This window comes from Labrus mixtus, chromosome 13 (genome assembly GCF_963584025.1).
Source record: "Labrus mixtus chromosome 13, fLabMix1.1, whole genome shotgun sequence".
Lineage (NCBI taxonomy): Eukaryota > Metazoa > Chordata > Actinopteri > Labriformes > Labridae > Labrus > Labrus mixtus.
The window spans coordinates 9,182,581-9,199,035 of record NC_083624.1 but is presented as its reverse complement, the minus strand read 5'-3'; the positions used below and the strand labels follow the sequence as shown (position 1 = coordinate 9,199,035).

At 43.2% G+C, this 16,455-nt stretch overlaps 1 protein-coding gene across 2 annotated transcripts in view; it reads left to right on the top strand.

Moving 5' to 3' along the window:
• Positions 1-224: 224 nt before the first annotated feature.
• Positions 225-16,455, top strand: part of LOC132986877 (contactin-associated protein-like 5) — a 26,525-nt gene continuing 10,294 nt past the window's right edge. The window contains exons 1-10 of one of the 2 annotated variants that reach the window (XR_009675556.1): positions 225-463; positions 8,556-8,666; positions 8,827-9,020; positions 9,559-9,706; positions 11,399-11,602; positions 12,608-12,792; positions 14,180-14,323; positions 14,485-14,755; positions 15,440-15,583; positions 15,685-15,844. Coding sequence is in view for 1 of the 2 variants with exons in the window: in XM_061053555.1 (XP_060909538.1) it covers positions 391-463; positions 8,556-8,666; positions 8,827-9,020; positions 9,559-9,706; positions 11,399-11,602; positions 12,608-12,792; positions 14,180-14,323; positions 14,485-14,755; positions 15,440-15,583; positions 15,685-15,844 (1,634 nt within the window). In the remaining variant the exon portion in view is untranslated. The remainder of the gene's footprint in view (positions 464-8,555; positions 8,667-8,826; positions 9,021-9,558; positions 9,707-11,398; positions 11,603-12,607; positions 12,793-14,179; positions 14,324-14,484; positions 14,756-15,439; positions 15,584-15,684; positions 15,845-16,455) is intronic. The other variant, XM_061053555.1, reaches the window with a different exon arrangement.

Sequence of the window (16,455 nt, the reverse complement as noted above, 5' to 3'; positions counted from 1 at the left end):
CTGACAGTCTGTAGTTTTCATCCTGAACACAGGCGACACAAACACAGAACAGCAGTCTGTCTGTCTGAAGAGGACAGGCTGAGTGTACGCTGCTGCAGAGCTGGATGGTGATTATTTCAGCCAATAAAGGGAGGAAGAGGGAGGGGGGTGGAAGGGCGATATCAGATAGAGGAGGGGGGAGAGAGAGAGAGAGAGAGAGAAAGGGAGAGGGGTAGCTCAGAGTGTCGGAGTGGATGTGGGAGCATCTCGCCCCACACCTCCTCGTCATTCTCCCCCTCCTCTTGCTCACTTGTTCTCTCCTCCGAGCAGCAGGACGAGCGAGCAGCAGCCGCACTCTGCTCTCTCTCTCTCAGATGTTCAGTCTCTCGCTCTCTCTCTCCCCGCTCAAACATGGATCTATTACTACTTCTATGCTGGATTTTTACCGACAGAGTGTTTAGAGCTGTGTCCGCCGCCTCGCACTGTGAGTACACACCCACAGAAACACACACTGCTATCGTATCAAATAGAGGGACTGTTTGTGACGTTGTCTGAGCGTAATGTTCATTGTGAGCAGAATTATCTCAACATGTGATGAAGGTCGTGCAAACATATCATTCACAAACCTGAATGGTTGCAGCTGTTACTTAGATGCATCTCTGTTACATTTCAGCCCATGAGTCATAGAAAGCTTAATGAGGGGTCTCTTTATAGAGACTTAGAGGAGCTGTCTACCTGCATCCATGTACGTAGGTGAAGTTTGAGCAGCCACTAGAGGGCGTCTTTCTGCCTGTGGGGCTGAAGCTTGTTTTAGCTCAGTAGCTGAACAATGACTGTGGAGACTTAAAATCATCTCATGTGTGATGAAATACATTTTCATTTAGTTTAAAAGTTCCTGTAAAAGACATTTCAACAGTTTTTGAAGGGCTTTGTTTATTGAAATGTGTGTTACTCTACCAGTTTAATAATTGCTGTTCTCTATGAAACTTTGTACAGTTTCAGAGCAGGACTGAGTGACTCAGTGTATTTTATTCATAAAGCACTTTTCAAATACACATAATCAAAGAAAATCAAAACATGTGACAATGAAATGCACATTAAGACATTTTTTAGAACTAGGGCTATTTCCCACAACCTCAACATACGATACATTACACATCATGATGCACATTGATTGTGGTCCATGACCATATTCTACATATAATTCACTACGACTGCTGTGCTGTGTGTGTGTGTGTGTGTGTGTGTGTGTGTGTGTGTGTGTGTGTGTGTGTGTGTGTGTGTGTGTGTGTGTCTCAGCAGAGGTATTTCCCTGTGTGCAGCATTCACACGGCTTCACTGAGAGCTTTTAGTGCAGCCGATGATTGACAGCTCCGCAGCCTTCGGTGCTTTTCTTCATCACGAGGTCACAGTCTGGCTGTACTATACAGAAAAACTCATGTTTTATTCTGCTGCACACACAGCTGCTCTGGAAACGACTTCCTGCATCCTGTTTGGACAAAAAGAGGATTTCTCCAATGTTTTTTTTTTTTTGCTGCATGCTCTGCAGGACCGTCTCCACCCTGGCCTCTATTGTTCAGATTATAAAGCTTTAGCTGTTTCTGTTGGAGAGCCAATCAAATCATTTCATTTCAAAGTCAGATAATCAGATAATAATCAGTCAGATAATTTTTAATGTCGGTGACTAATAATAATAATAGTACATTTTATTTCTTACACACCTTTCACTTAAAACAGATCTCAAAGTGCAACACAGTTGAAAAACATCATGAGTATAAAACACAAGTAAGAGCAAGCAAAATAATTTAAAAACAGGATTATATAGTGGTGCTTATAGCCTAGCAGTTATGTCGAGCGCAGCATGTACGGAGGCTGTAGTTCTCATGGCAGCTGCGGTGGGTTCAAATCCAGCCTCAGCCCTTTGCTACATGTCATCTCTCTCTTCCTAACATTTCCTGTCCGTCTCCAGCTGTCCTCTCTAATAAAGACAAAAAGGTAAAAATAAACATGAGTATAAAAGCGAGAAGGAAAGCTTAAAGAAGGATGAACATAAAAATCAAGTGCAGGGAGAACTGAGTAAAAGATAACAAACCTGGATTAAAAATTCATAGTTTTTCTTGCCTGCAGGTCGCCGTGCACGCACATTGCCTGCAGAAACGTTTGATGAACAAACAGAATAATGTGCAAAAAACATTTCAGAAGGATGATCGGTGATGATAATGCAGGCTGTGGCTCTGACATATGTTGCTGCGTCTGACTGCATGTTGAACAGGAACACGTTCGTGTTTATGAAGCCTCTGCATTCACACAAAAGATCTTGAGACCCTTTACAAAAAGCAGGTAGAAGACCTTACCCATTGCTATATCTCAAAGACCCAACGTTAATCCATCATGAGCACGAAGCAACATTTAGCAGAAGTTACAGTAGCAAGAAAAATCATTTTAAGAGGCCGAAGTCTTGGGCAAAAACCATACAGACTCATGATGAACAGATCTCTGCTGAAACTGCGCTGGGCTTGAAAAATGGGATGGGGGAAGATGGGATAAGATGCAAGGAGAAGGATAGGGACAAACTGAGGGGAGGAGGGTCCATAGCAGCAGGCCGTCCCCACCAACGATCCAGAGGAACCTATGAGTCAGGAGCTCCCAGGAAAATATTTGGTTAGTAACTAAATTGTACAGATTTTCAAAGCAGCGCATTTTATTTGTCTTTTTATCTGTACAGTTTGCACAGTGTGTACAGGTTTAACTGTTTGCAGTGCATGATGGGAAACCCTGACATCCCTGAGTTCTCTTTCATTAAAGAGGAAAAATCATATATTCACCATGATCGGGACGTTTTAATCTGTGGATGTTTCCAGATAATCTGCTGTCATCAGATGTTCAGGCTGATCACTCTGAGAGCATGTAAACTGATTATGTTTCATATTAATCTACAATATCTGAGGCTTCAGATTAGCATTTATACCACTTATTCATATTTATCATCAGATTTACTGTCACGAAGGACAGACACTACCTGATGATCTCTGCTGCATGTTCAGAGGAATGAAAGATAATCAGACCTGCTGTGATAAGAAAACTTAATCGATGAGGTTTCATCTTCTCAGACGGGTCAGAGGATCATGGCAGCCCGCTGACGGTGTTCACAGAGTTTTTTCCAGAGCACAAACGTTTGTCCTTTGTGTCCTCGCTGAGGCCTGAGCTCTCTCTCTCTGACAGGCTGTAAAAATGATCTGTGTGTCTGTAACACCACGCAGGATTCAAAAGGTGTCTGCCTCAGTTCATGATGGATTCGCCGTAGTTGAGCTTCTTGAGAATGTGAAGGCAGAGACATTTCATCCATTCATTTATAAAAATTATTAACTGTTGTAGCAGGCAGAGTTTGGTTCTTTAAACGAGATCTTTACAGCAGTATTTCTAGAATCATCTCAACATGTGTACAAAAGCCCCTTTTCCACCAAGCAGTCCGGTTCGGTTCAGTACGGTTTGGTACGGTGAACCCTGATCTTGCTTACATTTCCACAACAAACCTTACCCTTACCTGGTGGGGGCAGAGGGGCATAAGCTAGATGGTGACAACTGCATTAGCTATGTAATAGCGTGACATGGAAGCAGCATGAAACAGTGTAGCCAGCTAATAAATTCAACAAAGAAGAAGAATGTGACAAGGCAAACAAAAAGGCAACAATGGAGGACGTCCAAAAAACATAAAGCCTCTTGACATGAATCTCTTGAAATCCACAAGAGCTGTCACACAGGAAGGGACAATTCATTTGTTCAATGAACCGACTGCAGTGTGTCTATTATTTTGGTACCATTGCCAACTTTGGAGAGTGACAAGTGACCAGTTCTTTTAGATTTTAACAGAGTTTTAGAGCAAGTAGCGCTGCTACTTTCTGCAGTAGCAGAGGAGGCTCAGGTGGTAAATAATCTGTCAAAGATGCAGGGAGTAGAGGTGCTGAGGTTTCTGCAGCACGCCCTAAAATCAGACAGACAAAATAAAAAACATCCACTATTAAAACCTTTAAAATCATGTTTATCCCAATTTATGGCATAGATGGATCTAGAACCCTGTGTGAGAGGTTTTAATTTAGTAGACAGAAAGTCGTTTATGCTACCCCCTGCAGAGTGAAACAGCAGGTCAGGCTTTTCCATAGTCGCACACATTGAGGTTTTAACACCATCAGAGACGTTTGATCATCCTGTCAGACAGAGCAGCTGAGCTACATGTTTGTATAGAAAGTGTATATGTAGTTGATTATCCTTTTAATGATAGAAAGAGAGAGAGAAAGTCTGTAAGAGTTTTGACAGAAGTGCGCACCGATTTGCAAAACCAACTAAAAAAAGCTGTCGTACACATGTCAGGCCAGTAGTTGGTAGGGTGACTTTGTAATGAAACAACACATGAAAGCACTCAAACTCTTCTTTCTACAGAGAGGTGAGGTGTAAACGAACAAAAATGGCCAACGCACAAACGTTTGTGTGGACAGAAGATGAGGTGAAGGTGCAGCTTCAAGTGACCCTAACCTACTAAACGGGAAACAAAGAAAATGGCGTCTGGGAGTCATGAAGGTGACATTTTCACAAACAGAGCTCAGGAGTCCGCCATTGTTGTTGTAGTCCACCTACTCCCACACAGCTATTGTCTGAAATCGTAATGCACATGTGTGAAAATGCGTTTTCAGAGGAACTGCATATTGCTGTTTTCAAAAGTTTGCATTTTAAGGCATCCAAAATGCTGTAGTCAGGGCTTAATTCTCTAAAAATAAAGCAGATAATGTAACTCTAAAAATGTTCCCTCAGACCTCCTGTGAAGGTTATTATGGGTCCGCTCTGTTTGCAGCTCAGACTGAGTCACTCTCACGTCTCTCACACCCACAGGATGAGAATCAGTGTGTGCAGAGGCTGCGTAGAGACTCTGTTTGTGTCTGCAGGCCGAGTGTTAATAATCAGTCTGTAGCTGTTACAGAAACATTCACACAGAGCCACACTCAGCAGAAAACACAGAAACATTCAGACGGATCCACACTCAGCAGAAACACAGCAGAGAGGAGCCAGCAGCTGAATGAAATCCCTTTAATCCGTCTCATAATGAACACAGTCCTGTTTATTTGAATGTGTGAGTGACGGCTGAATTATTAATGATTGTCGTCCGTACAGCTGCAGTTTGAGATAGACTTTATTCACTGACAGCTGGAGGTGTAATACATCAAAACACTGAAATTATCCTTATAATATATCTGTACTGTCCTAATTTTACTCTTCTTTGTGTTGAGTCTTCCTCAGCTGTTTTCCTTGTTTAATCTGAGTTCATCTGTCAGACCTCAAACTTTAAGGCAAGATGAGATACGTTAGAAATCAGCTGTTTGAAACACAGAAGTAATTTAGTTAAAAGTTTTCGCTGCTATGTGGAGGCCGGCTGACAGGGTGTAAATATTTAAAACAGATTATTATTTTGAATATCTGTTGATACAGGGACAGACTGTCTGATTTAAAGTGAAATCTCTTGGAACAGTATTAAAGGAGCGATATGTACCTCCGACACCTAGTGTTTAAAATGGGTACTGCAGTCTAAATTCAAACATCAAAGAGAGCTGTCCCCCTCCTCTCTAGAGTCGATGCTCACTCAGGTTGCCATGTGGTGGACACTGAAGCTTCAGTGTTTAGCCAGCTCTGCATCGGTCTGTGAACCTTTCTGCGTTCTAACCTCTCCATTTTTCAAAAGCATCTCCAATATTGATCCTAGTTTGAGCACGTTTCTGCTCATGGAGCTTATTAGAAACATGCAGAGGCTTTTTAGGTCGGGTACAATCACTTCTATCTGAACCAGTTCTCTTGCCCGCTTCCATCGCTGCAACACCTGTTGGTTTGACCTGATAACTGGTCTCATATCTGGCAAACCGAGGGGTGTCCAAAACTGCCGTGTGGGGGGGCCTACCTTCTCTGGTCCAAACAAATCCAGAGCATTCAGGACCAGAATCTAAAGTTAGAAGGAGGACATACTGTCTGCTGCATTGTTGTCAGAGAAGCCAGCACTTCAACATAGCATGTTTCCTTAATGTCTGATCGTATAGGAAGATCACTTTATCATTTCACTCACTACACATCTTACATACTGCTCCTTTAAAGTCTTCCCATGTGTTGACCCATTTAGTAGTGAAAAAGAAGCATGTTAAAAAGATGTGTTATCATTATCCAGTCCATACACATGTAGCATCACAAGGTTATAATTTCATCACTGAGATTGAAACGCCTCTCTGTTCACTATTGCATGTGGAAGAAAATAAATAGTTTGGGTTGGAGGTTTTTGTTTCACCTCTGAGTGTGTCTGGTGTATTTCTTGTAAAGAGAAAAAATATCAGCCTTCAGTTTTGTAAGATGGTTATAATTTGTGTTCTCTCAGTCTGTATGTTACGCACGTCCCAGGTCACCAAGTTTAGAGTCGGCCTTTTCTTTTTTGTTAGTGTTGGATACGTTTAGTGTGTGCAAAAGAAAAGCTATGTGTGAATCTGGGCACTTGTGTGCATTTGCATGGGGGAAGGGGGCAAAGGATGAAGTTGGATTTGTGTCTCTTCACCCAAGAATTTTAACTTTGATACAGCACTCTTTGAAACATGTCAACTCCGCTCTCACCTCCACACACTTCTAACACATGTTGCATGTTGTTGGAAATGATCCAGTTGAGCACTGTGGATGTTTCTCTATAAGTCACCGAGTCCCAGCTCTGAGAGAGGTTTGTGATCAGGTTAGTGTGGCTCTCATCCAGCAGCAGGAGTCAGATTACAGATCATAATTTTAATAATCTGATAATCTGATCGAGCAACCGGCTCTCTGACACGTTCTGACTCTGATCCAGAACTATAAATCCACATCAATCCTCACAGACAGACACAAAGACGGACACACAGACCAAAACGTTTGAGGAGTTAATGCGCTCAGATTCATCGTCTCTCTGTTTGTGTGATAATCTGAGCTCACACATGTTGCAGCTTCGAGGTCACATCTTCAGAACACTGAGCTCAACATGTTGCATTACTAATCATTATATCATGAGTTTTTGCTAACATGTGGCTGTTTTTATGAGCTGATATCAGGATTGAGTCTGCTCTCTGTTCATGTCTCTATTCAAATGTCCAGCAATAGCTCGGGGAGAATTCACAATAAGTGAATGTAACTGAGCTAGCTGTTTGGTAGCATCTTGATGCTCCTGTACCGGTTTTTCATACGTAAAGGATGTGCACACTTTTGGTTTAAAAAAACAAAAAGTGACATTGTTATTGCACGTAGGCATTCTGCAGAGTTTTTTTTATGTTGAATCGTGTGATTATGAGCGTATAGTAGAGGGGGAGGAAGGCGCCTGAAGTAAATGTATTGAGTCAGAACTGTCAGAGCAAATGGAAACTGGATGAATAAATGAATGTGAAACTTCACTCAAGTTACGTATTGTCCATGTTTAATTTAAACTGCAATAGAGAGTTTTTTAGGCTGTAGCACAAAGTTACAGTTGTTTGAAGTTGTCATGATACCCGACTAATATTCCAGTATACAAATATCGTCAATACCTATTTGTTACCACGGCAACAAAAGCATAGACACCCAATGCTGGATCATTTGTTTTTAATTATCAAATAATTACAAGCAAACTGCTGGACTCTAAATTGCACAAAAACATCGGCAATGTTTCTGTGACAGAATGTTATTTTTAATGGATTCAATCCTCGCCTGCACACCTGTTTTAGGAAATAGATGTATTGTTTTTGTATGTATTTTTTAGATCTTCAGTACTTGTCGATTGTTTAGATCAGGACTATTTGACTGGCGGTGGGAAAACTTATGAATGACTGTCATTGTAAAGTGTTAAAAACAGCAGAGTGCTCCCGTTTAATAGAACATCTTTGGTGCTGTGCTCGCACCCAAGCTTGTGTTGATGAAATAAAAGGCTTTCCCACAAATTACTGCTGTGGTGGGATTTTTTGTCTGGCCCCCCAGTTCCTTAGCTTTCTGAAAATGTGGCCCCCTGAACATTAGAGTTGAATAACCCTGGTTTAGATCATTAAAATAACAGATATTGTGTTGTTTTAAATGTGTGGTATCAAAACGCATTGAACGATGTAGAGGACCTTAATTTAAATTTTTTCATGTCTGTTATTGAGGTGTGGTTATAGTGATATCTCAGGGTGAGGCTAGATCTGTTTGTGGTTCCCAGAAATCCTGGGAGCTTGGGACAGCTGATTAAATCCTGCTGTGTTATTTAAAAGAAAACTAGCTGCTGTGAGGAGGCTCAGATAAATGAAAACAGGTGTGTGAACATAAATAAAGCAGTTTCAGCATGTGTTTTTATGAGCAGAGTGTCAGCTTCAGAATCAGAGAAGATAAAAACCTGTGATCATCATCCTGCTGCTGTCAGCTGATCATCACCACATTTCTGTTTATCTCTCCTGCAACAGCCGACATTACTGTTGACTGTTTATACTTTCATATTTCACATGTCACATTGTCTTTATAAACAACACTTTCAGACTCAGATGAAAGACGTATTTACCGTCTCACACTTTGAATTTCCTCCTCCTCAGACACCTGCAGCAGCCCTCTGGTGTCGTCTTTACCTCAGTCTTCATTCCAGAGCTCGTCTCAGTCCACCGCCAGCTCTGCCGCTCACAACGCCAAGATCAACCGCAGAGACGGTGAGGACGCGTCAGGACGTTTGTTGTTTACATAATGATGTCATTAACCCTGCTGTGTATAACATCACACACTGTGACCATCTTCTGTTCACAAACACACACCTGTACAGCACTCACCTGTTCTGACTGAACCCCCCCCCCCCCCCCCCCTTCCCCGCAGGAGCAGGCGGCTGGTCGCCCCTGGTGACGGACCGGGAGCCCTGGCTGCAGGTAGACCTCAAGGAGCAGATGGAGGTGACGGCTGTGGCCACACAGGGTCGCTCTGCCAGCTCCGACTGGGTGAGCAGGTACCTGCTGCTGTACAGCGACACGGGCCAGGTGTGGAGAGAGTACAGGCAGGAGGACGGGGGAGGGGTGAGTCTCAAAACACCTTAAAGGACATAAAGGATACGCCTCTCCTTCCTCATGAAAAACTTGAACCAGGGGGAACCAAACTTCTGAGTCAGCATAATGAAAATGTGGGAGAGCAAGACGTGTGTGCAGACGAGTGATGAGATGAAGAATCACACAGGAAAAACAATGTGTACATATTTTACTTTCATATTATATAGTAAAAGAGTTATCTAGGTTTTCATCAGACATGCAGAGAGTGAATTAAAGTCTGTACTGATGCATCATGGCAGTGATTTCCAAACTGGAGTGTGCGCCTCCCCATGGGCCCTAGCATGGCCTCATGGGGAGAAAAGTGGGACCGACTACCCAGGGTCCCAATGGAGGAAGTGGCCTTTATTGATCCTGAAATCTATGTTTTTTGTTTGACAGTCAGAGTCGAGGGAAAACATCATAGTTACAGTTGTCATGCTATCAAACCATATCCACTCCAATGTCAGTTTGCTTCATTGTAACTTGGTTGAAATAAGTTAATGAACTGTTCTGTCTTTGTGTTTTTCAGATGTTTGTTGGGAACGTGAACTCCGAGGCCGTCGTGCAGAACAAACTGTCGCCCTCGCTGAGGACTCGCTTCCTGCGCTTCGTCCCTCTTGACTGGAACCCGAGCGGCTGGCTGGGCCTCAGGGTGGAGCTGTACGGCTGCTCCTACAGTCAGTGATCATATTCAACTCTCCTCTAAAATGAATCATTATGAGTTTACAGGCGCCGCTTGTCAACAGGCAAGGCAGGCAACTGCTTGTGGGCCAAGACCAGCATCGGACTCCTGAGGGCTGACAAACTTAAACCAAAGCAGTAGCCCAAAATATGCAAATTCTGCAATGACAGTAGTCCCTAAGGGGGCCCCATCTTACAGCACTCAGTTGTGTTGCCCTGCTAAGAATCAAATGCGTTATTACTGTGAAAACCAAAGTTTGTCAATGAAAGTCAACAAAGAAAAATGAAGTCTATAGGACAGAGAAAAAAAACAGGAGCAAAGAGGAAGAGGAGTAAGCGTCGGGACAGTGACAGACAGAAGGGTGAGGAGCGCCTCACATATATCAAAAAAAAGGCCAGAAGTAAACAGAACGTGCATATGTGAACGTAAACTCAGAACTTTTCCTTCCTACTAAAATTTACTGTAAATAAAAATCAATTTAAAGTCATACTAACGTTTATTTAAAAACAGTTCAGGAAACAGAACATGTGTACAGCACCAACCCAGACTCTCCAATCGGCCGTTAATAATGCACACCTATGCAAACCACAGCCAAGTTGCATAACGACACATCTGTGATTCATGTCAGCATTTTCTAAATATTAACATTATAGTGTTTTTAGTAGCACAATCATGACTCAGGACTATTCACAGTCTGAAGCTTCTAAAGGATCATACGTATATGGGGGCGCTGGTAGTAGTGGTGTAGTACTCAAAACTGTCTTGGTCTCCAGGCTGCTTTTTGAAGGTCTCGTCTCGGAATCGAAAGCATTTTAAATCTGTCTTGTCTCGGTCTAGGACTGGGCTGACACCGGTCAAGACCATCACTCTCTCGTCAATACTGTGATTAGAAGGAAATAACCCATTTCTAACTGAACAAATAACTTCAATTCATTTGTAGTTTGATTTTTATCCCCCGGTTATGCCTGCAACCTTCCCTGTGTTACGGTCTAAGTGAGTGACATACCTGCTGCACATAAGATGATGATTTTGCAGTGATATTTATGGTCTTGATCTTGACTCGGTCTCGGAGTACTCCGGTCTCGGGTATGTCTTGGTCTCGGTTAGTGTGGTCTTGATAACAACAATAGCTGGTGGCGTAGTGGTTAGTGCACACAACACATAAAGATTCTGTAGTCCTCCAAGCGGACGGCCCGGTTTTGAATCTGACTCCCTCTCACTCTCCCTGATTCCCAACTCTATCCACTTTGCTATCTCTGCAATAAAAGCCCCCCCCCCCCCCCCCTTAAAAATAATTACACTTAAGTGTGTCATTACTTGGACTGTAAAAAAACGCTGTAATTGTTTTCGATGACTTAGTCACAGAATAAATATAATGCTAATTTGGATTAATTAATCACAGGAAAATGAAGGTAAACAACTTCATCAGTGGACTTCGGTAAATTGTAAATCAACTCCTAAATAGGTGAAGAGTAAAATTAAAATATGGAAGCTAGAAATAACTAATTGGAAACAGGGTCATGCAGTAAATACCTGCAATGCAATCCTTCTCATATTATCCACTTGTGTAATTAATTGCGATTAATTAATGACAAAGCCTGTCGTTAATTATATTAGTTGAAATCTTTCTGTGTTGTGTGTTTTTATAACTCTGTTATATTCTAACGTCCTGATCTTCTCCTTTTAGAGTCTGACGTGGCGGACTTTGACGGCAGGAGCTCTCTGCTGTACCGCTTCAATCAGAAGTCGATGTCGACGGTGAAGGACGTCATCTCTCTGCGCTTTAAGAGCCGGCAGGCCGAGGGGGTGTTACTGCACGGGGAGGGGCAGCGGGGCGACTACATCACCCTGGAGCTCCACCGAGGAAAACTGGCCCTCTACCTGAACCTGGGTGAGACACTGACTGAACCACCTCAGTTTGATTGACAGCTGAGTGAGCCCATTATTGCAATCCTTTTTGTCCCAGGTTGACCCAGGGGTCTCCAACGTCTCTTCATGTGAGAGCTACTTTTGAAAAATGAAATTGGCCGAGAGGTACTTGCACAAGACGACTATACCCACAGCCGCTGTGTTTGCACCAAATTGTACCCCAGAAACAAAATAAATTATTTCAGTCTTACTTCTATGGTCCCTGAATATCGTCTCAGCCACTGCAGTCATCCCTTCTTTTATCATCCCGCCGTTGGGGAATGACTTCTTGTGCTTTACTTAACATGAGGCCCACATTGCTGTGTTGACATTCTTAGCTGGTTGGATGAATAAAGATTGCTCTTTTTTGTTTGTGTAAGTGTTGCTTTCAGCTCGTTCACCTTTTCAGTTCATGTTGTGCTGCCTGCAGGAAAGATCCATGCATGACTGTGGACCTGAGTGTTGTGGTGCTCTGCATTTTGTTTTGTGCCGACCAAAACTGTGATACTGCAGATGTGGCACGGACACTTGTACACTCCTCCTCCTGTACACTCTTTGTTTTCCAATTCCTTGTGTTGAGGAGGCTGGCCGGCTTCATTGTCTGTCATAAATCTGTCTAAACGGGCTTGTTAACTCCTAACCTAGCGTACGGAGTAACTGCCCTGACATGTCGATGAAGGTTGCTGCCTCTTGGCTGTGATTGGTCAATTTAGACGCTGACAAACTTGACCTGATTGTCACCTTTTTAGTGACATCTGATAGCCCTATCCTATTCTTTTGTATTGGAGGAGGCGGGATATCTGTGTATTTGATTGAAGTGGATAGAGGCTTTTAAGGTGCGTTTACTGTCATCAGATTTTTTTGTACTCAAACTACTGAAACACCCTGCGACCTACCTGATCTGTTTCAGACCCCTGGGTTAAATATCATAGTGCTTTACACACACAGTCATTGGTTGATTTTCTCATCTTTTGTTTGTTTCTGTCAGACGACACCCGGCTGAGATTCAGCAGCAGTCGAGTCGCCGTCACCCTCGGCTCTCTGCTCGACGACCAGCACTGGCACTCGGTCACCATCGAGCGCTTCAATAAGCAGGTGAACCTGAGCGTGGACACGCACACGCAGCACTTCACCACCAGAGGGGAGGGGGACTCGCTGGAAGTCGACTATGAGGTCAGTACAACCTGTGCAGGTGACAGGCCGCTCACAGATCCTTTAGCGTGAGGTCGACTTATCCAAACACCTGATCACAAATGGTTATAATCAACCATATGGCTGTGTCTGAACTGGCTGTGTGAAGTTTCCTTTGAATTCTGTGTGCTCACTCTTTTATGTGAACGATGGGACCCGACTCCCGTGTGCGAGCCCCATGACGGGTGCTGACATATTTTGTGACTAAATTTAGAGCCAAGACATGAGCAGAAGGGAGATGACTAGTAGAACCGCAGTATTGACGTCCCGCTCCGTCCATCAACCACACATTGATCCCTCAGGTACAGTCCACAGCAGAGCAGATACTTGTGTCGATTTGACGCAGACACTCAGGGCTTTGGAAAGTTCAGTGACTCTTGAGTTGGTTTTCTTTACATTTCCTCTCACCGTTCCTCCTCTACTCTCTGCACACAACACTGAAGGAGCCTCATTTGTCCACAGAGCTGTCAATCATGGTGTTACATGTGCTCTCTATAGCATCAAATAACTAATAAACAACTAAACTACTCAGAAAAATTAACACTTGGAGATAAATCAGCACAATAAGAAGTAACTACAACAACAGATTTGGGTTTGAAACAAAGATTTGAGTTGTGTATTTTAACTTATATAATCATATTATTAGCAGTTAATAGTTTGGGATGGATTAGTGTTAGAGCAAGGGTAAGAGTGAGCTCGCCTCACCAAAGCTCAGTGTGGACGCTGACTGTTGTCAGAGTGAAAGTTCCTCACTGTGTAAGTTAAAATGCTCTCATTATTCATGATGAAATAGGTCAGAGTATTAGTGCGACTTGCACGAGCAAATGAATTCCATTAAAAGTCCCAGCACATGTGTGTCTTCAAACAGTGTGCCTGACACTCCTCCGATCTTTCACACATCATGTTCTGTCTGGAAGAAATCAAAAGCTGAATGTCAAAAAAATTCTACAGCTCAATGACTACAAGGTTCTTATTTTTACTCCCTCTCACCCCAGTTCATTAATCATCTCTCCTACAGTCTGGGTGCCCTATCAAATAATGTTTGCAAGGAGACCCACAGCCTATGGGTCACTTTTGACTCCCAGCTATCTTTCGATACCCAGATGACCAAAGTGATGCAGTCCTTCTTTGCTTAAGACACCTAACCAAAATCAGGCCATTCACCATTTCTCCTGGTGACTTAGGAAAAGGCATCATTGCTTCATTTTTGTCCAGGCTTGACTTTTGTAATGCTCTTTATTTCATCACTAGCAAGCATAACATCCAAAGACTGCAGTCAATTCCAAATGCTGCTGCCAGGCTTTTCAAGCGTCCCGAGAGAAGTGACCACATTGCACCGGTCTGTGTTTTCCTTTGCTCTGTATTCCAGCTGAGTTTTGGAGGAATCCCTCTGCCCGGTAAACCCGGCACCTTCCTCAGGAGGAACTTTGACGGCTGCATCGAGAACCTTTATTACAACGGCATCAACATCATCGACCTCGCTAAGAGACGCAAGCCACAGATTTACAGCGTGGTGAGTCCGATTCAAACACACTAAAATCAGCCAATGAACAAAAACTTTGTGAATATTGGGATAAAGAGTTACTGATCAAAGTAATAAAAAAAATAAAACAGAAATGTGAATAAACAGGGTTAACAAATATTTACTGGTGTACATTGTCTCTGGTCCCTCAGGGGAACGTGACCTTCACATGCTCACGGCCGTCACTGGTCGCTGTCACCTTCCTGAGCTCCAGCAGAAGCTTCCTGTCCTTACCCATGGCTTCCCCGTTGACCACCTTGGGAGGTTTCTCCGTCAGGTTCCAGTTCAGAACGTGGAACGCCGACGGGCTGCTAGTGTCTGCCAGACTGAGCCGAGAGAACCAAAGATTGGACCTACAGATCAGAAACAACCGGCTGATACTGACCATCCACGACCAGGGAGAGAGAGCAGAGACATCTGCAGGTCAGAAAACACACTCTCACACACACACACACACACATACACACACACACACACACACACACACACACACACACAGTACAGATAACCAGGATCAGGGGCAACTCCAGATTTCTGGGCTCCATGAACAGATCTCACATTTGGCCCCTCCACAGCCTCAGTCAACACTGAGATATCACTATAACCACACCTCTGTAACACACATGGCCCAATAAAAGATTTTTTGATACCACACATTTTAAAATAATATACAATCTCTGTAGTTTTAATGATTCACACGATGGACAAGAACTGAATCTTTCCTTTGGATCGTTGGTGGACGGCCTGCCCAAAATGACTTTTTCTTTTTGTTTGCAGAGTTAAGAATCATGTTCATTTAATCGTCCATTTTTTTTCTTTACTCTGACAGTTCTAACTTAGAGAGAAACAAATCCAAAGAGGCTCTATAGATTTATTTCAGGACAGATAAGGGCTCTTACTACACCCATGGTGTGAAGTTCAAAAATCAGGTGTTAAGTTTTTGAAACATGCACTTCTCTCTGTTTCTCCCAACTTTCATTTAATAACGAGACATTTTTCTGTGCTTTTAGAGTTTTGCTCTGAAATGTTTTTTGTCCCTAAAAGTTTCTTTAGTCCTGCAGAAAAGCTGTTCCTGTGGTCATCCTCAGTTATGTGTTTAACCTTCAGGGCACAGAGTCAATGATGGACTGTGGCACTCGGTGAGTCTGGACACTCGAGGTCTTCAGGTCAGTCTGACTCTGGACAACGAGCCCGCCTCCACCCTGGAGCGGTGGGAGCAGCTGGAGGTCAGAGGGAGCTTCTACTTTGGAGGTACGTTTTGATTGAACTGTTTCCTCCTAAAGCATCAGAGTGAGTCCTCCTCCTGTGTGTTCAGATGAAGAGCTTTGTTCTTCCCCTACCGTCTCCACCAGGCTGCCCTCCTGCAGCCCGCCACAGGCCGACGGTGTCCTTCCAGGGCTGCATGCGTTTCATCTCCATCAACAGCCAGACCATCAACCTCCATCATGTGCAGCAAGGGATGCTGGGAGTCTACAGTGATCTTCAGTTTGACACATGCAGCATCAGAGACAGGTAAACAAGCTGCTTACTCATGTTCTCATAATACTCCCTGAAAGAAAAGACAGCTCTCGAAGAAATTCAGAATCCAGAGAGAAGATTGGTTTTACGTCTTTCCTACACTGGTTTCATGTCCTAAGCAAGCGACAACTAGAGGCTGCTGAAGAAGTCACATTAACACTCATACTGAAATGTCAATTTTTACAGCAGGAGCGTCTCTGGGTTGACTGACAGGGGAGCCGGTGGGAAGGTTGAAGCTCTCTGCTTCTTCAAGATAGAAGATAGAATTTACACAGGCGGATGATACAGTCAGAATAAGGGTGTTCTCACACACTGTTTTGATCTTGTTCAGTGTTGTTGTTTAGGAGTATTTGGTCAAAATTAAACTCCAAAAAACATCTGTGAGCAGAAACAGAACACCTGTAAGAATCTCAGATGTTTGCTTTGTGATCTTTAACACCTGCTCATTACACTGTTTGTTGTAATAGGTTGATTTCCAGGTGACGTCAGAGAGCTTTCTTTGACTTTGGGCCCCGACTGAAATACGTACATTTCCCTGTCCATGTTTTTTTATATCAGTTATAGTTTGGTAGTTTCATTCAATTCAATCACTGTTTTTACAGACT